Here is a 22,886-nt window from a genome sequence, read left to right as displayed (position 1 = left end):
ACAGCATGGAAGGGAGATGGGGATGGGGCCTGACGTGGCCCCCTTCTGTAGAGGCAGCTGTGCTGGCCGGGGCGGGGAGGCGGGGAAAGCAGCTGAAGGCGCGCAGGTTGTCATTCACCTGGCAGATGCATAACTCACAGGGATCACCGGGAGACCAGATCTGTCCAACCGGAAACTCAACCCCGTTGTCATCAAGAGAGCAGCCTGGCAGGGGACAGCGGGGGAGAAAGGACAAGTGGGCAGAAGTGCCAAGGAGTGGCCTTGATGCCCGAGGGACCCACAGCACCACCCGGTGAGGACAGACAGACGCCTCTGCTCACTCGCACTGTGTCCATGCAGCCACCTGCCCCAGCAGCTGCCGCCTGGCTCCCCGTGTTAGTCAATTTCTTCCCTCCCAGCATGCACCTGGTATACACGGGCACACACACACAAAGGTACACGTCCATACATATCCATGAACACACCCATTCACACACAGAGACACACTCATATGGGTACAACAGACACACGACACAAACACACAGACGGAAAAATGGTACAGATGAACCGATTTCCAGGTCAGGCATGGAGAGTGGACATGTGGACCAGGGTGTGAGGGGAGGGTGGGACAAGCTGGGAGAGTGGCACTGACATATATGAATGTCTACACTGCCGCGTGCAAAACAGGTAACCAGGGGGACCTTCTGCATGCTCAGGGAGCTCAGCTCGGTGCTCTATGATGTCCTAGAGGGGTGGAATGGGGGGTGGGGTGGGAGGGAGGTCCAAGAGGGAAAGGGATATATGTAGACATATAGCTGATTGACTTAATCGTACAGCAGAAAGTAACACAACATTGTAAAGCAATTATACTCAATAAAACACACCGATAGCCCTCACAGACAACTTGTACACAAACTCACACACAGATGCTACTCATATACAAACTTAAAACACACAAACATACACACTCACAGACACACACACACACATGCTTACAGAGTACACATACACACACACGAGTCTCAGCGGGTGAAGCTCAGCCTCCTCCCCCTCCGCTTCCAGGCCTGGTGCTGGGTGCGGCCTGGGATGCAGGCTGGGTGGCCCTCACCTGTCATGGGCACGGGTTCCCTGCAGGCATAGCAGCACTGCCCGGGGCCCAGCCACCACTCCTCTCGGGGGCAGTCCAGTTCCGGACATGGAGTGAAGGAACATTCTACCTCCCCGTTCTGGAAGAGAACCAAAGGCACGAACCAGGGAGGGGCAAGAGAAGGCCAGCAGGCTGCCATCTCCTCCCCTGAAGGTGACAGATCTCCAGGGGGCAAGAGGGGAAGGAAGGGTGAGTCCTTCCCTGGGGGCTGGGGGTCAGGCTGGGAGATGGTCTCTGGAACATGCCGACTGTGTGGCTGCAGGGTCCCAGGCTGCCCTAGCTGCAGCCTCCAGCACCTCTTCCCCTCGCTTCTCCAACAGCTTTCTGCTCCAACTCCAAACCCACTCTCACCTGCAGCCACAGAACCTTCTCGTGCACCAATCTGATTGTACCCCTCCATCACTTAAAACCTGACAGCTCTGCAAAGTCCAAACCCTCTGCCTGGCAGGCAAAGCCTTTCCTGACTGAGTCTGAAGCAGAGGCTGTCACCCCCACATACAGACCCTGTCGGTCCCCTAGGCACTGCCCTTGGCTGATGCTAACAGCGTCCTCCGGGTTCCTTCCCCCTACACTCCCTAGGAAGCAAGGGACTATATACAACCACCTGATGCTGGGGGTGTAAGAGCCCAGCTCCATGGCCTCTGGACACACCCACCTCCTTGGTGTCCTCCCACTCCAGAGCTCCCCATGGGATCAGCCCGAGACCCTGTCTCCACGTGGCCCCTTCACCAGCCTGACCTGCTTCCCTGGCCAGTTCCTCCTGAGAGCACCACCACCAGAAAACCACTTACACAAGAGGCCCACCCCAGGCCCTGCTTCTTGGAACCCAGCCCAAACAGGATCCCTGCCTCGGCTGCATCTCCAGTCCCTCTTGCCATCTGGCCTCCAGCCAGAATGAACACCACCAGGCCTCAGACTATGCCATACTCTCTCCCGCCTCCAGCCTTCTGCTCACACTGTGCCCTCTGCCAGGCACACCACTGCCCGCCTAGCTGTGGGCCTCCTGATGAAGGGACCCGAGGCCGCCCTGTGCTCGGCTGTGGCCCCAGGACTCAGCACTGTCCCAGGTGCACAGTAGGTGCTCTATAATAACAACGCTGAAGGACCACCTTCAAGGAGACTGCGGGAAGGCCTTGGGGAATGCTAAGTCCCTTTAGTCTCTTTCCTGCCTCGGTTTCCCTTTTGCTGTTCAGTGTCTCCTCTTCTCCCAGTCAAGGGCTCCTGGGAAAGCTCTGTGCCCCTGCCCGTCACCCACCAACTCAGCCCCCTACCTGGCAGACACAGGTGGTACACTCATCACCACCCCCACTGAACACGGCCCCGTCTGCATACCACCGGCCGTGGAAATAGCATCTCACTGTGGAGGAAAAAGGAAAAGACAGCTCAAGGTCTTTGGACAGCTAAAGAAACAGGTAAGAGGGTCTCTGGGAAGAAAATGCACCCCCACAATACTCCACGGCATGCCCAAACCCAAGAGCCCAACCACTGCTACCCTCAACTATTAATAAAATTAGATCGGTGCTTAAAAACTGGTGGAGAATGAAGCATACACAAAATAAGGTCCCTAACCAAGAAGACAGTGAAGCCCTGAATAACTAAACAGTAAGTGGGACTTCCCTGGCAGTCCAGCGGTTGAGACTTCATCTTCCAACGCAGGGAGTGCAGGTTCAATGCCTGGCTGTGGAACTAAGATTCCACATGGCTCATGCCAAGAAACCAAAACCATAAAACAGATACAATACTGTAACAAATTCAATAAAGACTTTAAAAATGATCCACATTTTTTTTTTAATCTAAAAGAGTAAGAGAAAAGAAGAAATGAAAAACGAGGGCCCCAGACACCTGCAGCCAGGTCTGGGAATGCCATCATTCCCTGGATAGGGTTGGGAAGGATTCAGTAAGAACCTCTTATCTGAACATCCCTCACCCCTGTTGGTAAAAAAAACAACCTTAAAAACTGGCCAAGGCTCCACCTGGGTTCAGTCAGAGAGCACTGGGTTCAAATTCTAGCTTCTCAACTCGCTAGGGGCAAAATACTTAAGCTCTCCTAAGCCTCAGTTTTCTCATCTGTAGAATGGGGTTAACAATTCCTACCTCAAAGGGAGCATATTGCCTATTCAAAAAATGTTTTAACTAAAAATAATATAACATTCAAAAGTTAAGAGGAAAAGCAGTATTTAATAAGAACACTAGCTCTGAAGTCAGGTAAACTTGAGAGCAAGCTCTGCTTCTTTACTAACTGGCATGTGCCTTTGGGCAGTGATGACCTCTCTGAGCCTCAGTTTCCTCATCCATAAAATGGAGCTATGAATAGTACTCCCTCAGGGCTGCACCACAGGGATTAATGAGATCAAGGGCTGGCAAGCACCCCACACAGCAGCGGCCCAGAGCCAGCAGTGACAGCCATGACGTCATCTCAGGAAAGAGAAGCACATTTTAACAAAGAACCGACTCAGGAGTGGGGCAAGGGAGACCCCCTCCCAGTGTCGGGACAGAACCATGCCAAGGGTGGACCCAAACCCCTTCCTGTCGGGGTTGAACACACCACCCTGTCTGGGGGCAGGCCAGGCTCTGAGCCCAACCTAGCATCCAAACTGCTGTGTACACAGTAGGTGCTCAATTAAAACTGGCACTTTGAGACTTCCCTGGTGGTCCAAGGGACCATACTTTCCCTAATTAAGACTTCACCTTCCATTGCACAGGGAACAGGTTCGATCCCTGGTGCCCTACTTGGGGAATTAAGATCCCTCATGCCAGGTGATGCAGCAAAAAAAAAAAAAAACAGCACCCTAAAATGCTTCACTTAATCTGAGTTTCTAGAGCAGAAATCAACGCTCTTGCTCTCTCCTATGCTCAGTTCAGTTCAGTTCAGTCGCTCAGTCGTGTCCAACTCTTTGCGACCCCATGGACTGCAGCACACCAGGCTTCCCTGTCCATCACCAACTCCCGGAGCTTACTCAAACTCATGTCCATAGAGTTGGTGATGCCATCTAACCATCTCATCCTCTGTACTCTGCTGCTGCTGCTGCTAAGTCGCTTCAGTTGTGTCCGACTCTGTGCGACCCCATGGACTGCAGCCTACCAGGCTTCTCCGTCCATGGGATTCTCCAGGCAAGAACACTGTGCCCACTCCCCCTCAAAAAAAACATACTCAAAGTACACCCCTCCACCCTCACCTACACTGCCGTCCTCACCCCACAGAGTCCCTTACCTGGGACGCAAGTACAGCAGTCCGACTTCGGGGAGGCCTGGCAGGGGTCGGGGGGACACTCGGGGGAGATGCAGGACACATTTCCAGCCTGGGGAGGTGAGAGGTGGAGTGGAGGGGGGAGGATGGACCATCAGGTCCATCAGAACCAGCTCGCTCCCTATTTCACATCATCCACAGGACTCCTTTCCCACACGAAAGTCTCCTAAAGGAAGCCATCCGAGACCTTTAAATGCCAGCATGGACACAAAGGGATGCAGGCAGGGACCCAGTAGCAGGGTTTATTATGGTGTTGGTTTCCAATATTCCCCTTTCCAAGACGAGGGGCAGAACGGAGAGCAGAGCATGCTGCCTTCCTCACGAAAATGGACGAGCCTAGACCCCCATGGTACTGCTCCCCATGGCATCCCCCCATGACATCCCCCCATGGCACTTCCCCACCATGGCATTGTCCCCATTGATCACCCCCACGGCATTCCTTCCCATGGAACTGCCTCCCCATGGCATTCCCTCCCATGGCACTGCCCCCTATGCCATTCCATCCTATAGCATTCGGAAGCTCTTGGAAGAATGCTAGGCAGTGAGGAAGAGGTTACTCCACGTTCCTGTGCATCTGAGTTTTGAACCAAGTCACTGATACTGGCCAGAGAATTAAATTTAAAACTCAATTTTCAAAAACTGAAGCTAAGACCAAAAAAAGGTCCCCAGTTTTGGAGTCAGCCAGACCTGAGGCCCAGGGTTTGCTCCTCCTACTTTGGGCAGAGCATATCACCTCTGAGCCTCTGTCTCCCTACCTGTGAGAAGAGCCAGGGTTGTTGAGGATTGCGTGAGATGCGATCAGGCACAAAAGTGCTTGGTCACTACAAGAGTGTGGCACATGGGAAGGGCTCAGTAAGGGTGGTGGCAGCGGTCTACGTGCCACCCCTCCCCCATTTTACATTGCAGCTCCATCATCCCTGACAGGCTGGGGCCACTTTTAAAGATGATCAGAGGCAGTGAGGATTGGTGGGCAGAGCCTAGGTTTGGAAGCAGACAGACCTTGGCTCAAATTCCAGTTCTGTCACCTCCCAGCCTGTCTTTGCATCTGTAGAATGGGGACAGTAAAGCCAACCGTGAAGAGCTGCCAGGAGCCTCAGGTGAGGAGCTAGACTTGTGCGCACTGGGTGCTCGTGAGCCAGTCTTCAGGACAGCACCTGATTGCATCTGGCGCATAGTAGGAGCTTAATAACTATTCTTGGAGGAGTGCACTTGCCTCTAGCAAAATGCTAACAAGCTGAGTCTGGTAACCAGCCTTCTCCCTCCGCGTGTGGACACCTTTATTGTGCCGGCAAATATTTTGCCTGGAGAGAAAAACAGCCTCCCTGGTAGGAAGTTTCCGAAGGAGTACCCTCCCCTCCCCTTCCAAGACAGATGGACCCTGTTTGCCTGCTGGCTCTTTTCTGCTCAGCAGAAGCCTCCCTGACCCCACAGACTACTGCCTTCCCATCCCCCACACTTTGAAATGTGACAAGTTCCAACCCAAATCCACAGCCTGAGAGCTCTCCCTCCGTTCAACTAGCTCACCTTTACCATCCCGCCTTTCCCTCTTCCTCTAAAATCCCCAAAGGTTAAGAAAACACCCATGAGGCTTCAGGAAGCTTGGGATGCTCACCAGACAGACACAGACGGTGCAGTTTTGGTTAGGAGGTGAAAAAACGTCCCCTTCAGCCCGGATGACGCCACTGTGAAAACAGCCTTTGAAAGACAAACAGGAGTGGAGGCATCAAACCTCTTCAAAGGAAGCTGGAGGTCTCGTTCCTTTTCCAGGCATAACATACCCAGAACCTGCTCTCACTGGCTTGGATGCCTCAGCAGTGGCCAGATCTAGGTACTCAGAATTGTGGGGTCCTAAGACCCCTGGAAAATCACAGGAGACACCCACTTATGGTACCCTGGGAAGGTCCTATTCATGTCTGATAAGCCCAGAACTGTGTTCAAAGTATGGTCCTTTATTCTTATAAAGCAAGAAAGGCAGCCATACAGCCCCAGGTTCCAAACCTGGCCTGTCACGTGAGTAGCCTTGGACTTGGATGTGTCACTTAACCTCTCTGGGACTCGGTTGTCTTTTTCGTTAAATGGAAACACCACCACATGCCCTGCAGGGAACCTGGAAGGAGCCACAACCTCAGATGTAATGTAGACAGCAATTGACATTTCGGGCTTAGTACACAGTAGAGACACAGTAAAAGATAACAATCATCATTAAGAAAATCAGTGAGTTGCATTTTCCTTGTCACCTTTAGAAAGACTTTTTCACTGCTGCTCAAAGTACAGCAGCATCAGTATCTTATCACCAGGAGCTTCATAGAAATGTAACAGCTCAGGCCCCTCTCTACATCTTCTGAATGAGAATCTGCATTTTAACAAGATCCCCAGCGATTCATGTGCATGTGTGTGTGCTCATTTGCTCAGTCGTGTCTGACTCTTTGTGACCCCATGGACTGTAGCCCACCAGGCTCTTTTGTGCATGGAATTCTGCAGGCAAGAATACCGGAGTGGATAGCCACTCCCTTGTCCAGGGGCTCTTCCTAACCCAGGGATAGAACCTAGGTCTCCCCCATTGCAGGCATAATCTTTTACCACTCAAGCCACCTGGGAAGCCCGCAATTCCTGTGCAGGGTGAGTTTTAAAGCACTCTGCTGAAGGACTTGTTACGATTTGAGGTCTTTATCCTAACAGCAATGAAAGCAAATTTTAAAAATTGTCAGCAGATAGTGGGAGGGAATTAGGAAAGCGATACAATTTATGAACAATTACTCTTCCTGCAGTTAGGAGGGGGATTGAGGCAGGGGAGGGGACTGCAGACTGGGTCTGGAGAAACCTGCTGAATGAATGAATAAAGCTTAAAAAAGGATGTCCTTAAGATGAAACCTTCCCCTTGGGAACACAGATACCAGTGGTTCTCAAAGTGTGGTCCCTGGACCAACAGCATTAGCTTCACCTGGGAACTTGTGAGACAGGCAAATTCCCAGGACTTATCCTACACCTGATAAATCAGAAGCTCTGGGGGCTAGGCCCAGGGATCACCCTTCAGGTGATATATCAAAGTTAGATAACTGTTTTTCAGTTGCAGAAAGGCAGGAAAAAGGAAGAGGGAGGACCTTGCAGGAAACTCATAGCCCTCCCTGGACCGGCTCCCACCTGTACACGATGGGCAGCACCCTCCATCTCTGGAGGGAATCGGGTGGGAGCAAGCAGCTTCACACGTCACCTTTTCACAGGTCACCTCCCCATCCTAGAAGCAGAAACGGAAGTTCCAGCCACCACAAGGCCCCAGACACCAGACCAGGGAAACCCCAAGGACCCCTCACACCCACCTCACACCAGCACTGGGAACAGCCAGGCTCTGTCCAGCGGCTCCCTGACTCATACGTGGCCCCTAGGTGCCAACAGGCAGAGGGTCCTGGTGCCAGCCGTGTGGTCTCGGGGCCCCTGGGCAAGGGAGGGGTCACCGCCGTCTTCTGGAGTTGTGCGGGAGGTCTGAGGGTTCCCAGCAGAGAGGGATGCGGCACGGGGGTGGCCACCGGGGTGGACAGCAGCGGCGTCGGGGCAGAAGGGGAGGACGTGGACAGTGCAGGCATGGGAGGTGGTGGTCGTGTGCTCCTGACTCCAGTCGGGGGCCCCGGAGCCCCGGAAGGAGGGCTGTGCCCGGGGGAGAGGGCGGGCCGGCCTGCCTCTGGAAGCAGCAGGAGCATCTTAGGAGGGTGCTGCAGAGGCTGCAGGATGGCAGATGGGGCCAGCACAGCTTTGGGGAAAGCTGAAACGGAAACACAGAAGGGTCTGGAAGGAGGCAGCAGGGGCAAGAGGTGAGATTCGCTGGGCGTGGACTTGGGTCCATCATCACAAGGCACTGAACCTGGGTCAGTTTCTTCATCAGCAGGATGGGTCTAATACCAACAGTTGAACCTCAGACTAACAGGGCTGCAGTGACGATCAGGAGAGAAGACTCATGAAAAAGTACCAAACAAGCAAACTGAAGTTATGAGTTGGTGATGCTGGTGGTCAGAAGCTTCTGTTGCTGCTGCTGCTAAGTCGCTTCAGTCATGTCCGACTCTGTGCGACCCCACAGACGGAAGCCCACCAGGCTCCCCCGTCCCTGGGATTCTCCAGGCAAGAACACTGGAGTGGGTTGCCATTTCCTTCTCCAAAGCATGAAAGTGAAAAGTGAAAGTGAAGTCGCTCAGTTGCGTCCGACTCTTAGCGACCCCACGGACTGCAGCCCACCAGGCTCCTCCGTCCATGGGATTTTTCAGGCAAGAGTACTGGAGTGGGGTGCCATCACCTTCTCCAGTCAGAAGCTTCGGCCACTGCCAAATCAGTCTTCTCCCTTCCCCTCCTGGCTGGCCACAGAGGAGACTCGGGATCCCTGAAGCCCTCAGGGATCCATCCTGGGAATGACCCTTCCCTACTTCTGTGTCCCGACAAGTTGGCAGTGTGTCCCCTGCTCCTGACCCAGAAGGGGCTTCCCACGAGGAGATGCTGAGGCTCAGGAGAAGGAAGAGCCCAGGGTCCTCTCCGGTCCCACCCAAGAAAGGCCAGCTTACAAGATGTTGCCTCCCCCAAAACACACACACACACACACACACACACACACACACACTCACATACACGCTTAGGAAAGTACACATTTTCCCTGCAGATGGACACCAACTGCCCAACAGTCTCAAAGAGAGATCTGACCAACATGAGAGAGAGGAGGCAAATGTGGGGCAAAGGTAAGAGGAGAAAGAGGGAGTCACAAATCAGAGTGCGCCCGGGAGAAAACAGGCTGGGCAGGGAAGGGGAACCTGGGTGGCCAAGCTCAGACCAACACGGGCAGTCACACCATGGAAAACTGGCCCCTGGACTAGAAAGAACACCTTGGATATTGACACGATATTACACAGACGTTTACAGGCACGCTGTTAAAGCATGGCAGAGACTGACCCCACACTGTCGGAAGTGTCCCGCGGAGCCCAGGTTACTGGGACTCCTACATAAAGGCTTCTCTGTCATTGATTGTTTTTTGGTGGGTTTTTTTCCCTTTATTATTTGGGGGAAAACAGTAGGGCTGGGGAAACAGTGAAAGGAAAATAAAAGAAGGATGGGTAAAGGGGAAAGAGAGAAGATAAAAGGTCGGTGGTAGAAATAACAAAGAAGATGAACTGAAAAAAAAGTTTCTGCGGAAGGAAGAGGCACCCTGTCTCCCGCGCTTAGGGAGAGAAGGGGAAGGCTGAGGGCGGGGCCTAGAGCCGGGGGCGGGACCTAGAGCCAGGGGCCGGGCCAGGAGCTCACCTTCACAGGACACTCGGTCAGCCCGGAGCCGGAAGCCGGGTCGGCAGGTGCACAGGAAGCTGCCCACGGTGTTGTGGCAGGAATGGTGACAGACTCTTCTCTCCAGGGGCCTCCGACACTCATTTACATCTGCGGGAGAGCCTCGCTACCGACGGCTGCCTTGTCAGGGCTACCAAGTTATCTTTCCTCCATCTCTTAGCCCAAAAGACCGGGGAAGTCTCCCTGCTGTATTCTTATGGGGTCCTTCCCTGCCCCAGGGCGATGACGTGACTCAGATGTCTGGGAATGGGGCTGAAGTCTAGTGCTGGTCCCCTTGGAAGGTCTGTACATCCAGTAGGCATTTAATGGATACACCAGTGACTCGCACTCCACCACTGTGCAGCAGTGATTAAGTGCTGGCTGGTGGGGATGGGCCCCCATTGGGAATCTCGGCTCCAAACCCTCCACCATCCCAGTGTTGGGCATCGGGTGCTGTGGGCCCTTCTGAAAAAGAGTCTCCAAAAAAAATCACTGCACTGCTCAGGGCAGGCTTCAGGACAAACACCCAACTTTGCTAGAACAAGGTCTTTTTTCAGGCCCATGGGACCCCACCTTCAACCCATGAGCCAAGCTCAAGCCAAACATGCCAATCCCTTTCTGGAAATTTCTGCTAATGGGCTGAGAAAACAGGGGTCTCCTTCTAAACCAGAGGAACCAAGACATAACGTGCTTTATTTACCAAGGGGAGCAAAGGCAGCCAAGAAAATGGGTGAGCAGAGAGGAATCCTTGGGGTGTATCTGGGAGAGGGTGGAAGAGAAACATAACAGCATGAAAGTGGCATGTGGCCAGGAAAAGTCCAAGACGGGGTCTTCCATCAGGAGCCACGCCAACCCCAGGGAAAGGTAGGCTCTGAGCAAAGGCTCAAGCACTTGCAGGCTCCAGGGAACCAAGGAGGTCCAGACTGTTGACCTTTCCCTGTCCCTGGGCTCACTCTGTCAGTCTTCCTGATTGGCAACCTAAGTATGAAGACAGCAGGGTCCCTGGCCTTACCTACACAGGAGTGCCGGTTTCCATGGAGATGGAAGCCAGTTCTACAGGAACACCTGTAGCTGCCAATGCTGTTTTTACATCTCTGCTGGCAGGGGGTCCCAAGGCATTCATCAGTGTCTGGAAGGGAACAGGACATGGCTGGAGCTCATTTCCCTGTGGGGTTGTGGAAACATACAGTCCTCTCTACCGACCTCTCTCATCACCATCTCCTACCAGACTCTTAACCCCTCTCCTTCTCAAAACCCACATCCAGTCTATCAACTCCTAAGTTCTCCGTGGACCAGCCCACTTCTCTCAACCCTCACTGCCATATCCTAGCCCAGGGCACCTTTGTCTCTGGTCTGGAGGATAACAACAGTGTTGTGTGTCTCTCTGCCTCTCCCTGTGCTCCTCCCAAGCTACCCTCTACACAGCCTCCAGGAAGTTCTGACGAAGGGTACCTCTGATCAGGCCACTTTCTGCTTAAAATCTCTCCAAGGCTCCCACAAGTACTAATGCTGCACCATAGCTCATGAGCCCAGGGCTGCCTTTCCAAGCTCCCTCCTTCCCCCTTACCTTTACTTTGGCCTAAATTCTGGCCATTTTCCAAATGCACCATGCTCTTGTGGCCCTCCTCCTTTACACATGTTCTCCTATCTGCTTAGAATGTTTTCTAATATTGTCTGGTTGGAAAACTCCTATTCATACCTCAAAACCCAGCTTCTATACCACCTCCCCTGTCAAAGCCTCCCCAAGCCATTGTTTGAAATTAGGAAAAAACTGAAAATAATCTGTATATTCATCAATAAGAGAAGAGTTAGGAAACTATGAGATATTTGCACTGCAGAGCACCAGGCAGCAGTTGACAAGAATAAAGCAAATCTGTTGACCCTGATGTGGAAATATCTTCAAGATGGACTGTTGAGGGGGGAAAAGCTGATGGAGCAATGACTGGGTTCAGATCTCAACTCTAATATGATCTTGAGCAAATTAATTTCTTTAAACCTCACTATTCCTACCAGGAAAATGGAAATAAACAGTACCAACTTCATAGGACAATTCTGAGGATGAAATGAGAAAATGTGTGTTAAGTACTTAACGTGGTGCCTGGAACACAGGAGTTGAATAACTATTAACCCCCCATACTCCCTGCATCTCTTATCCTTCTATCTCTATAAGGGAACATGTACTGGGGAGAGGCAGGCAGGGCACTCATCAGATTGATGACCAAGTGCTATTCAACTGCATTCTCTCCAAATTCACGTATGGAAGCCCTAACCCTCAATGTGATGGTATTAGGAGGTGGGGTCTTTGGGAGGTAGACGAGGTCTTGAGGGTGGGGCCCTCATGATGGGATTAGTGCCCTTAGAAGAAGAGCCATGAGGACCTCACTGAAGAACCTCACTGTTCTTCCCCTTCCATCAGGCAGGGCGCTGGAGGGCAGGATGCTTTCTTACTGGCTGTGTGTCTCCAGAGCCTGACCCAGCACAGGGGCAGGTGGTGACTCTATCACAGCATGGCCTCGCACATGACACACCCCCGTGTGTCACAGCCCCGTCCCCTCAGCCCTGCCCCATGTCAGTGGCCTCCTCGCTCTGGTTAGTCTGCTCCGCCTGCCCCTGGCCCTTCCCTCTGCCTCTCCCTCACCTACCCCAAATCCTGCAATGATGGCAGCAGCAGTTTCTACTGAGTCGTGGTCCAGAGCAAAGGCCTTAGTGTCAGACATGCAACCTGACTCCCCCTCCTCCTGCTGTCGGAATGGCCTTGGGCAAGCCTCATCCATAAAGTGAGGATGAGAACACCATCTCCTGGAACTTCCCTGTCAGTCCAGTGGTTAAGACTTTGTGTTCCCTGCTCGGGGAACTAAAGTCCCACATGCCAAGAGGTGCAGGCAAAAAAAAAAAAAAAACAGAGAGAGAGAGAGCAGCATCTCACTTAGAGAACCGTGGTGAAGGTGACATGCAGTCATGCCTGGAGAGCACAGGCTGGGCCTCGCAGGGCCTCGAGGTCCACGTCAGAGTCTAAAAGTGGTGGCGACAGCACGCAGCATCACTACCCTTCCCAGAGCCACTCACCTTGGCAGCTGTGGCGGTCCGCAGACAGCTGCATGCCCGGCCCACACTCGCACACGAACCCGCCTTCCGTGTTCACGCAGTGGCCCTCGCAAGAGGAGCTTAAACATTCATCAATGTCTAGGGAGAGAGGAAACACTCTTACATAGCTCACTCTGAACGTGTTTTGTTTATGGGGAGGGACTGCATCCCACAAGGACCCTGAGCCCACATGGGGCATGCCCCACTGCCACCCCAGGAAGAAAGAAGGCACTAGGTAAATCTTCTGGTTTTAGGGGCCCCAGTCCAAGAAAGAAGAGGCCATGGGGCCAGGCCTCTTCTGACCCACACAGAACAGATGACGGGAGAGACTGGTTGAAATAGAACTATTTCCAACAGTTCCACCTGCAAGGCAACCCAAAAAAGGCCAGGGGAAGGGGCAGGAAGGTTGATTAAATTCCCTTTAGTTCTTGTGGAGCACCGCTGGCATGCAGTGGACCTGGAAGGGATCTGTCGAGGACACAAACATGACTAAGACACAGTGCTGGCTCTCCAGACGGTTGCAGCCTGAGAACACAGGAGTCATGAGGCACATCCATGAGAGGCCAGTGTGGGGCAGGGGCTATGTATGTGTCCCACCAGGGACCACCCCCCACAGCAGTTGTGTGATGGAGGAGACATGGGCTGAGAGGACCAGGTGGCATCAAGAATGGGGCTGTCGAATGGAGCTTCCAGGAAGCACAGGGAACACAGTGGAGGAGTGGGGAGGGGGGCAGTCTGGTGGGATGCTGAGTTGGAGAGGTGGTGGGTTAAGGTTCAGCTGTGGGGCACAAAGGAGCCCCCAGGCTTCTGTCCAGGGGGAGCCAATATTGCTTTAGGGAGGTTCAAGCCTGGGGGAGGGAGGGGGCTGAGAGACAGAAACCCCCCCCACCCAGCTTCAAAACATCCTTTCCTATCTCAGAACCATGAAGACCTACGAGGTCAGCTCCTCCCACTCCAGTCTACTCTGCCCACCTGAGTCTCCCTTCCACCCCCTGCCCCCATGCCTACTGGTCCCCTCTATTCTCCTTTCTTGCTCTTCCCACGGCAGGCACCTTTGGGACTATGCCCACTTCCTCTAAGACATCCACTCTGACTCACCCTATCCCACCCCTGTGACTCCCCTGCCCTGCACTTGCTTTGACATTGGTCTCTGGCTTTTCCTTACTCCAGTTTGCCTCTGCAAGGAGAAATGTGTCTGGAAAGTACTTCAACCTTCTGAAAAAGGCGGGGAAGGGGGTGGGGGAGGAGTAAGCACCAAAACTCCTTCATGGGACCTTTGACCCAATAGTCTTCCTTCTGGAAATAATCAGAGAGGCCAACTAGAAGCCACTTTACTGAAGCATTATTCATAGCAGCCGAACACTGCAGACAAGCTAAGGATGGATAGCACAGAAGTAGGTACTTAGATTACAGTAGCCACATCTGCAGCCATTAAAAGTGATGTTGTAAGGACTACTAATATTTCCTGCTCACAGCACAAAGTGAGAAAAACAACGAACGAAAGTGATAGATAAGGTATGATCCCAATTTTATAAAACAGACAGAGAGGCATGTCCCACACACACAAGTACACATACAGACCCAGGGGACAAGGGCAGGAAAAAAAAAACAACTTCATTTTAGTAACAAATATCTCTGGGTAGGAACTTCTGGGACATGTTTATTTTCACCTTTATACCCTTCTTTTACTTTCCAAATGTTCCAAAGTAAGTTATTTTTTATTTTTATATTCAGGGGAAGAAATGTTTATTTCCACAAAATGTTAAAAAGGCACAAGGGTGGGGGTGGGGGATGGCTTTCAAGCTCTCTGGAAAGACAAGTAAGAAGCTGGTCACAGTAGCATCTATGGGGAAGGTAACAGACTTGGCCTGTAGGAAATTTTTTGAATCATGAACAAATAATATTTTTACAAAATAACTACTGATTTCCCTTGCCTCATCGTTCAAATGTCACATTCTCGAGGGAGTCTTCTGCAGTCCAGCCCACCTCCAGCCCCAGTTCCCTGTGCCCCTGTGGGCCCTGACACTGTGCACTCCTCCAGTGATGGTCCCATTAGGTGGGACTGTCACTGTCCTTACTCATCTCCCTGCACCATATCTTGAAGCAACATATGAGCAGACACCACCCGCATAACCCCAACCACAGGTCGGTTCCTGGTCCCTAAGACATGTTTGATAGGTATTTGTGGAATAGCCGAAGTGGCAGATTCCTCATGTTCAGCTGCCCACCTGCCCACCTGCAGACTTCAGAGCTGCTCCTAGCTTGGCTTCACTCCAGCATATCCCGGGAGACTGGCCTCGGAGGACAGGGAGGAGACCCCCTTCCCACCCGCCCCTCCCTGCTGCTCCCAGGCCTCTCACCGGTACACCTGATGCCAACCGCTGTCTCGGTCATGGAGAAGCCCACGGGGCACACTCGGGCCACCTCCTGACAGCCGCCGTGGTTACAGGTGAGGTCACAGCCATATTCCCCGCAGGGTCCGTGGGCTTCTGAAACAATCACCGCACCTATGAGCATGCGCCATGCAGCAGTCCCAGCCGCCCCCCTCCCCAGCCCCCCGCCCCGTTCCTCCTAAATTCTGTGGGGAAGGGGGCCCTGGAGGCACACAGGACTGAGTTTAAATGCAGCTCTGCCACTTACTGGCCATGTAACCTTGGGCGAGCCACTAGCTTCTGCGCCTCAGTTTTCTCATCTATAAAATGGGAATGAGAATGCCTACCTCATAGGGTTGTTTGAAAATGATGCGCTAGGGCACAACTGCCCAGTGCCCGGCACAGTCTCAGTGTAAACAGAGCTCTTCCCATCAGCCAGGGCCCGCGCCCCCAGTTACCTGGGCAGGTGGGCCCTTGCTCTCCGTCCTGGCAGGAACAGACATTGGGAGCGATGCAGATGCCACTCCCACAGCCAAAGGAGCAGAGGGCTGAGAGGAGAAACACAGGTGAGGGAGTCGGGGCTGGAGCCCCCCAGTCTGCCCCTCAGGCCAGCCCAGGGAAGGCGCACCCTGCTGTGGAGGACATTTGGGGCACAGGCACAGGCACTTACGAAGGGTGCAGTGCCCACTGCCCATGGAGGGCGCCCAGCCAGGGCAGCAGCCGCTCCCGAATCCCGAGAGGCAGACGTGGGGGCCCAGCCGGCGTCTGCAAGAGAGGAGAGACTACCTTCCATGTTCTGTCCTGGGGGCCAGGGGAGGATTCATCTCCTGGGCAGTGAAAGCCTCCCAGCCAGTCAGTAAGTCAGTCAACCAACACTTCTGGAAGCCCCCACCTCCACCCCCAATGGACAATGAGAAGTTTCCAAAGAAAAATGACCCAGACGGTCTGTCCGTCCTGGAGGCAGGACAAAGACACAGTTGTAAGAGAACAGACACTAGCTGCCTGTAGATGCCTGCCACGTGGACTCTTGCTCTGAGAGCAAGGAGGGCCCTCAGAGCTGAGAAGGGAAGACCGCAATGGAAGAAGAACCCCAGGGGCAGCAGCCTCAGGGCCTCTGCACAGCAGCCTCAGGGCCTCTGCACAGCAGCCTCAGGGCCTCTGCACTTGCAGTTTCCCCCATCAGGAGGGTTCTTCCCCAAACACACACACACAGCACCCCCTTTCCTGTAAAAGTCTCTCTGCTCAAGTCACTTTCTCAGAGAGGCCCTACTTGTGCACCCTTACCTCACTTTATTCTGCTTCATAACACTTACTTCCTGGGACACTGAATTATTGGGTTGGACAAAAAGTTTGTTCTGGTTTTTCCATAACATCTTAAACTTTTTTGCCAACCCAATACTCCCTAGTTTGTTGACATACTCATTCCCCAGCTCCCCTACCATACTCTGAGGACAGGGGCTTCATCTTTTTGCTCAACTCCGCACCAAGGGCAGCATCTGGCACATAGTAGGTACTTAATCAATGGCAGTTGAGGGCAAGGTTGAGAAGGGATAACAAAAGAAGCGGGGGGGGCGGAGATGGTGAAATGTCATTCTCCAGGTGACATCTCTGGGAAGGGGGAGAGGGTGCTGGTGAGCTGCCCAAGGGAGTGAAGGGGAACCCAGTGTGCCCAAGGCTGGGTGAGGCGAGGCAGTCCAGCCATGAACAAGCCATTTCCTCCACCTTCAAGGGGCAGACAAGGAACCATGTATAGCAACAAGTGCCAGAATGTTACAGGCTAGGGAGGCCCAGGGAGCACAGGAGTGGTTTCCTCAACTGAGGCTGGAGAGAGAATGGGGACAGCCGGTGAGAGTGGAGGAATGTTCCAGGCAGGAGCGGCAAGCACATGGGCCTGGAAAGGGTCAGAGGCGATGACAAGAACTGGTTCTGGGCTGGGCAGAGGATGATGAAGTCCAGCCTAGTTTGAACTAGGAATCCTAGTCCAACAGAATAGGGACAAGAAATCTCCCCCAACAGTGTTCTACCTGAGATTGAAGACTGGTGGGAATATCCTGCCAGTCAGGCAGTCTAGGGGCTTCCCTGGTGGCTCGGGGGTAAAGAATCCACCTGCCAGTACAGGAGACACAGGCTCTATCCCTGGGTCGGGAAGATTCCCTGGAGAAAGAAATGGCATCCCACTCCAGTATTCTTGCCTGGAAAATCCCATGGACAGAGGAGCCTGGAGGGTTCCTCTGGGGCCTTTGGGACCCCAAAGAGCTGGACACGACTTAGGGACTAAACAACAGCAATAGGCAGTTTATAGAGCATCCATGATGTGCAGCAGACACTCGGGACATGGATGGAAAGACAGAGTCAGTCTGCTCTTCTGGAGAATAATCTGTGTCAAAAGTGACAAGTATTCTGGAAAGGGAAACTCTGGGCACAGGGCAAAACAGAAACGTCTGCAGAAAACTGTCCCTGGAGCCTCAAAAAGCTTTTTCCCTCTCTGAAGTCATCGCACAGAAGGGGCCCTGGAAGGGGGTGGGGAGTGCGGCAGGGATGTCTCACCCGCTGCCCTCGTGGGAGCGATTATGGCAGCAGCCTGAGAAGGAGGCTCCTCAGATGGGGCTCTCAAAGGGACAGGGGGGCCACCAGAGCGGTGGATGGAAGGATGCCCGGGAGGCCACTGGAGCCTCATCCTCAGGTGGGCAGGGGCAGAGCGCCCCAAGGGGCCGAGGGCAGGCGGTGACGGGGAGACAGGTGGCAGGCAGCACAGCTCTGACACGCCGGCGGAGCAGGGCGGATCTGAGCAGGAACTGGCGGTGGCTGTGGAGCACACGTGCGAGTTGCGAGCCTGGCGGGGCCGCCCCCCTGCGCGCCCCCCGCCCCCGAGGCCGTGGCCGCGGGCCAGGCCGCCCGCTGACACCGTGTTCCCTCGCTTTGAGCATCACGCACACACGCGCTCCGCCCGCGGCGACCCGGCCCTCCCAGAAGGAGACACGAGGGGAGGGAGACATCAATCGGGAAAGAGCAAAGGGACAAACACCCCACCCCCGCCCGCGTGCACACACTGGCAGAAACCGAAACGTAACCTAGAGAGACCCCGGCGGTTCCAAGGTCCACGGCGGGCACGGAGCCTGGATACAGGCAAAGCCCCCAGCCGCGGAGCGGCCAGCGCCGCGGGGCAGGCCAGGCACTGCCTAGGCAGAGCCACGGGCACGTTTGGGAGCGAAAAGCCCGCCAGTCCGAAGACTAGCTGGTATGTCCCCGGCCCCCTGGCCAGGGATCCGCGCTCCACGGTAGTCAGAAGGGCTCACCTAGCGTCGGGGTCTCCGGTCCCCCCGCCAGATCCCAATCAGGACAGCCCCGGCCAGGGGCGCAGGACGGCCACCCGCCCGGACCACAAGATGCTGTCCCATTGTCCCGACCTCCCGGGCTCGCCCGCGCCGACAGTGCCACGGGCGGGTGCCCGGACCCGCGGCTCCGGGACGCCCCTCCGCGCCTCCCGGCTCCGCGCCGGTAGCGCTCCGGTGAAGGCTCAGGGGAGGGGTGCGGGGCGCTTACCTCTCAGCCCCGAAGTGCCCCGGCGTCTTCCTCCCGGTGTAGCCGCGGGCCGGGGTGCCCGGCAGCAGGAGCGCGACGCAGGCGGCCCGGAGGAGCAGTCCGGCCCACATGACCGGCGGCGGCGGGTCCCCCCGGCTCGGCTGGGCTCCGGCGCCACGCGCGGGGGAGGGGGCTGCGGGCCCTCGCCCCTCCTCCTGGCGCCGCGGGGAGCGAACCAGCGAGCCCCGAGCTGGCACGCGGAGCCGAGCAGGGGGGCTGGGGACGCCGAGAGGAGGCGCCGGGGGCCGCGAGGGGACGCGGCGTACGGCTGGGGGGTCTCTCGCACCTCGAAACGAAACACACAAAAGGCAGCGGCGCCCGCCGGCCCGCCGGTGGCCTCCCGGGGAGGCGCGGAGCCCGGGGCGGGGGCAAAGATCAGGGACCCCTGGGGGCGGGGTTTCGTCCTCGGCCCACACCCCCTGCCCGGGTTTGGGAGTCGGCTTCCTGCGAAGGGCTGTGGGCGTGAGACGGAGGCCGGGGGAGGAAAGAGACTCCGGGAACAAGGCTGGAGGCTGCGCGTCCCGGGAATTGCTGGTCGCGATGGAGCCCGAGATACCTGTGTTGTACGAGAAGGTGGGACGCTGAGTTTTTGCAGGTGTTCAATTTAGGGTGGTTACCTCACCCTGCTGGAGAAGGAAATGGCAACCCACTTCTAGGCTAGCCTCCAGCCTACCAGCAGGTTTGCACCCTAACCCTCCCTGGGTGCGCCGGTCAGTGGGTTCCCCTGCTCCCTGATTGGGGGCGCTAGCGGCTCTTGAACCCACAGACTCCCCTTGTCCCCTTCAGCAGCTGCCCCAGGCCAGTCAAAAGATGGTAGGCAGGAGGGTGGTGAGCAGGTGGTGGACGTAAGTCAGAATCATCCGGCTGGGAGAAAGCGGAAAGGCTGACTGAATTCTACTTTCAGCTTTGGGCAGGAACCTCCCATCAGTCCAGCTTTTACTTAAACACTTGTGGGGATGAAGGTCTCACTACCTATCAGAAGGCAGCCCAATCCAATTTTGAGTAACTCCCATTTGTTGGGAAGTGTTTTTCCTTCCCAGCTAAATTACCCCCGTGCCTTTGGTTCTGCCTGTGCAGTAGCCTTTCCACTGGCGACCTCAGCCTGTCACTAAAGTCCTTAACATTGGTGGCCACAAGTGAACACGGTGCCAACAGTGGTCTGGATTCTTGCCTCCTCCCTTCCAGATGCTGTACTTCTATTAACACAGCCTGATATTGCTTGGCCTTTTTGACAACCCAATGATGCTGTAAGTTCCTTACATAAGATTCACAGTAAAGGAAAGCCTCCCGTGCTCTTTGTTGTCATGTCTTTTTGTTGTTATTGAACACAAGCTGCTAAGCCGATCTCCTTACCTGAACCTGTGTGGCTGAGATTTTGCAGGTGTTCAATTTAGGGTGGTTACCTCACCCTGCTGGAGAAGGAAATGGCAACCCAGTCCAGTATTCCTGCCTGGGAAATCCCATGGACAGAGGAGCCAGGCTACAGTCCACGGAGTCTCAGAAGACTTAGTGACTACATAAGCTCATCGTGTTAGTTTGACCCATCTGAGCAACACATTTTCAGCTAATAGGTTGCCAACATACTCTGTATTGGAAATGAATGCTACTTCCATACTTATGTCCATTCTGAGTCCTGAGGACCCTCAGGGTCTTAGGGCATCTTTTCTTTATGTTACACATCCAAAGGTGCCCTCCCCAATCTGCCGTTCGGACTGCATTCCTCACTACCACTCACAATGTGCTTCAATGCCCAGTCAGTGGCCACATAGTCAGAAATCTAGCCCTGAAATCATTCTTTAAAAAATATTTATTTGGCTGCACTGTGTCTTAGTTGTGGAGTGTGGGATCTAGTTCCCTGACCAGGGATGGAACCTGGGCTCCCTACCTTGGAGGTATGGAGTCTTAGCCACTGGACCACCAGGGGAATCCCATAGCCCTGAACTATTAAATAGGGATAAACAGAAAACTCTTCCTTCATTCGAGCCTGCAAAATCTATCACACCGCCGTCCTTATCATTCCTATCTAGACCACCATCAGTGTCAAATAGGTGCTCTGTCTTCCTGGATCTAGAAGCTACCCACAAATTCTCAACATATTTGCACAGGATAGGTTTTTTTTTTTTTACATACCTATCACCCTTCATGCCATCTTCTCCCATGCTCCAGCACACCTCAGCTACCTCCTTTCTGAACTTGACTACTTTATGGAGTTCCAGCCCCTCCGTCTCACCCTGTAAGTCTGGCAGACTTGGGTCAGTGGGCAGCCACAATGACCGAGATGTAACTGTGTATAAAGAAAATCCTTATCTATCCTCAACAGAAGCCCAGGAAATTTAAATCTGTAAATTCCTACTGGTGAATTTTGAAAGAAACTTTCTAAATAGCCCGACATTTCTTTCACTTCCTGTTTCTTTGACCTTATGGCATTCACCTTGCTCACCATACCAAGTTCACTTCTTCAGTTTGGTTTTCACTATTTTCTGTTTGTTTTGTGTTTTGGTTTGTGTGACCTCGAGGCTTCGAAAACTTTGGACCTGGAGAGCTGCTCACTTAAAATCATTCATCCTCAAGGATGAGTTTGGGCCCATATGGTTCCTCAGTATTTCCTCACCGGTTCTGTGGCTTGTGGCTGCTCAGTAACAAAAGGGACCCTCCACGGAGGGTGGAGGATTCAAGTTGTTGTTGGCTGTAGAAAGGAGGCCTCTGGCTTGTGACCCTTCCAAATGGTCATGTGATGAGTCAGTGTTTCTATTATTCTCCCAAAGGTCCGTTCGTGCAGAGGCCGGAGTGAGGCGAGCTCATCAGCGCCTACATGGAGAGGAGCCATTCCAGCTGGCTGCAGCAAAGCTCCAAAGGCAACCTTTCACCCCGGGAGAGGTGATTAATGGTTTTAAGAGGGGATGTGGGAGTGTGGCAGCAGGATGTCAGTTTCTAAAGGATTGCTGGAATTCAATCCGGAGTGAATATACCCGAGATTGTAGGAAACAAAAAGCTGCACGCTCTCTGGTTTCAAGTCAAGACTGAAGCCCCTGGTAAGTGACAACCTTCTCCTGAACATGGCAGGTCTCCGCAGCTGCAGGTCAAACCACTGAGAAGCACCAGAATAATAACCCTGCCACATTCTGTTTTTCTCCCATCTAGGATTAAATTTTTTAAATAATCACAATCTGTAGGCCTTTGCTTGCCTGCCTCATTAAAGCTGGTCTCTGGCATGGGGGCAGGCGTTTTCAATTCAAACCATGACTTGAAGAATTCAAATCACAGTGTTGAGTTTCAAGTTCAAACTGTGGTTTTTGAGAGATGATTATTTTTTCCCTTAAGACCCTTATCCTCCACCCTCAGAAACCCCAGGAGAGTAAGGGGAAAAGAACTGTAATGAAACTCAAGGAATGCCTCCAGGGAAGGAAACTTACTCCCAAAGACCCCCAAAGCAGAGATGCTTCTTTGCTCTTTTCCTTTTAACCTAGAATCTCCCAAAACCACAGTTTGAACTTGAAACCACAATTTTCCTGACACTGTATCAAAGGCTGGTCTTAAAGGAGCCAGCCAATATGCCTGGGATCAACCCTGCTCCACCGTTGGGACAGAGCAGCCTTTATTCCCACTGGATCACTGGTGGAAACGTGGGCCCGGACACTCTGACCCACTGAGCCGAAAGAAGACTGGCTCTGTTTGCTGAACAGAAGGGTGAACCCCAAATGTGCCCTACTCCTGTATTTTCAAACCTAAGGCACCAAAGGTTTACTCAATGAAACCAGAGGAAATAAAATCTGAATCCAAAGGGCATGTGGCAACAGGAAGCTGGGAGGAGTGTGAGGAGCAGTGCCTAGGGGGCTAGTTGGCTGAATGCTGCACATACAGCTGGCTGTAAAATGACGTCAGGAGAGGCAGCCCAAGCAGCATTACTAACAGAGGCCACTGGGAATAGACGGATGACTGGAGTCAAAGGCAACCCAAGACAGCTGAATTTCAAAAACCTGACTCCCTTCATCCCTGGGATCCCACCAAGAGCGATCATATGACAAAGGAGAGGTACAGAGGATACTTCTCTACCTGAAAGGAATGTTCCAGCAGCCAGGACAAGGGGCCGCTGCAATGGCTGTGAAGGAGAGAATGGCAACTGCAGTACCCTGGGCACAGAGCGTCTGGGATGCTGGAGAGCCAAGCAGGAAAAGAAGAGCAG

General features: G+C 53.7%; 1 protein-coding gene across 3 annotated transcripts in view; it reads right to left on the bottom strand.

Annotated features, from left to right (window-relative positions):
* VWCE (von Willebrand factor C and EGF domains) overlaps window positions 1–18,907 on the bottom strand; it is a 30,994-nt gene extending 12,087 nt beyond the window's left edge. The window contains exons 1-14 of one of the 3 annotated variants that reach the window (XM_070359513.1): window positions 18,665–18,907; window positions 15,792–15,886; window positions 15,580–15,669; window positions 15,110–15,238; window positions 12,732–12,848; window positions 10,678–10,794; window positions 9,648–9,776; window positions 7,691–8,130; window positions 7,515–7,608; window positions 5,986–6,068; window positions 4,338–4,425; window positions 2,398–2,483; window positions 1,088–1,205; window positions 119–204 (exon numbers count right to left, since the gene is read on the bottom strand). In XM_070359513.1, the coding sequence (XP_070215614.1) occupies window positions 119–204; window positions 1,088–1,205; window positions 2,398–2,483; window positions 4,338–4,425; window positions 5,986–6,068; window positions 7,515–7,608; window positions 7,691–8,130; window positions 9,648–9,776; window positions 10,678–10,794; window positions 12,732–12,848; window positions 15,110–15,238; window positions 15,580–15,669; window positions 15,792–15,886; window positions 18,665–18,774 (1,782 nt within the window). In that variant the 5' untranslated portion in view covers window positions 18,775–18,907. Of the gene's footprint in view, window positions 1–118; window positions 205–1,087; window positions 1,206–2,397; window positions 2,484–4,337; window positions 4,426–5,985; window positions 6,069–7,514; window positions 7,609–7,690; window positions 8,131–9,647; window positions 9,777–10,677; window positions 10,795–12,731; window positions 12,849–15,109; window positions 15,239–15,468; window positions 15,670–15,791; window positions 15,887–18,664 lie in introns of those variants that run through there. The other 2 variants (XM_070359514.1, XM_070359515.1) reach the window with 2 other exon arrangements.
* Between the last annotated feature and the right edge of the window lie 3,979 nt (window positions 18,908–22,886).

Source organism: Bos mutus, chromosome 22, assembly GCF_027580195.1.
Source record: "Bos mutus isolate GX-2022 chromosome 22, NWIPB_WYAK_1.1, whole genome shotgun sequence".
Classification (NCBI taxonomy): domain Eukaryota; kingdom Metazoa; phylum Chordata; class Mammalia; order Artiodactyla; family Bovidae; genus Bos; species Bos mutus.
Note: the sequence above shows the minus strand (reverse complement) of the source record. Positions and strands in the feature narration are given on the sequence as shown.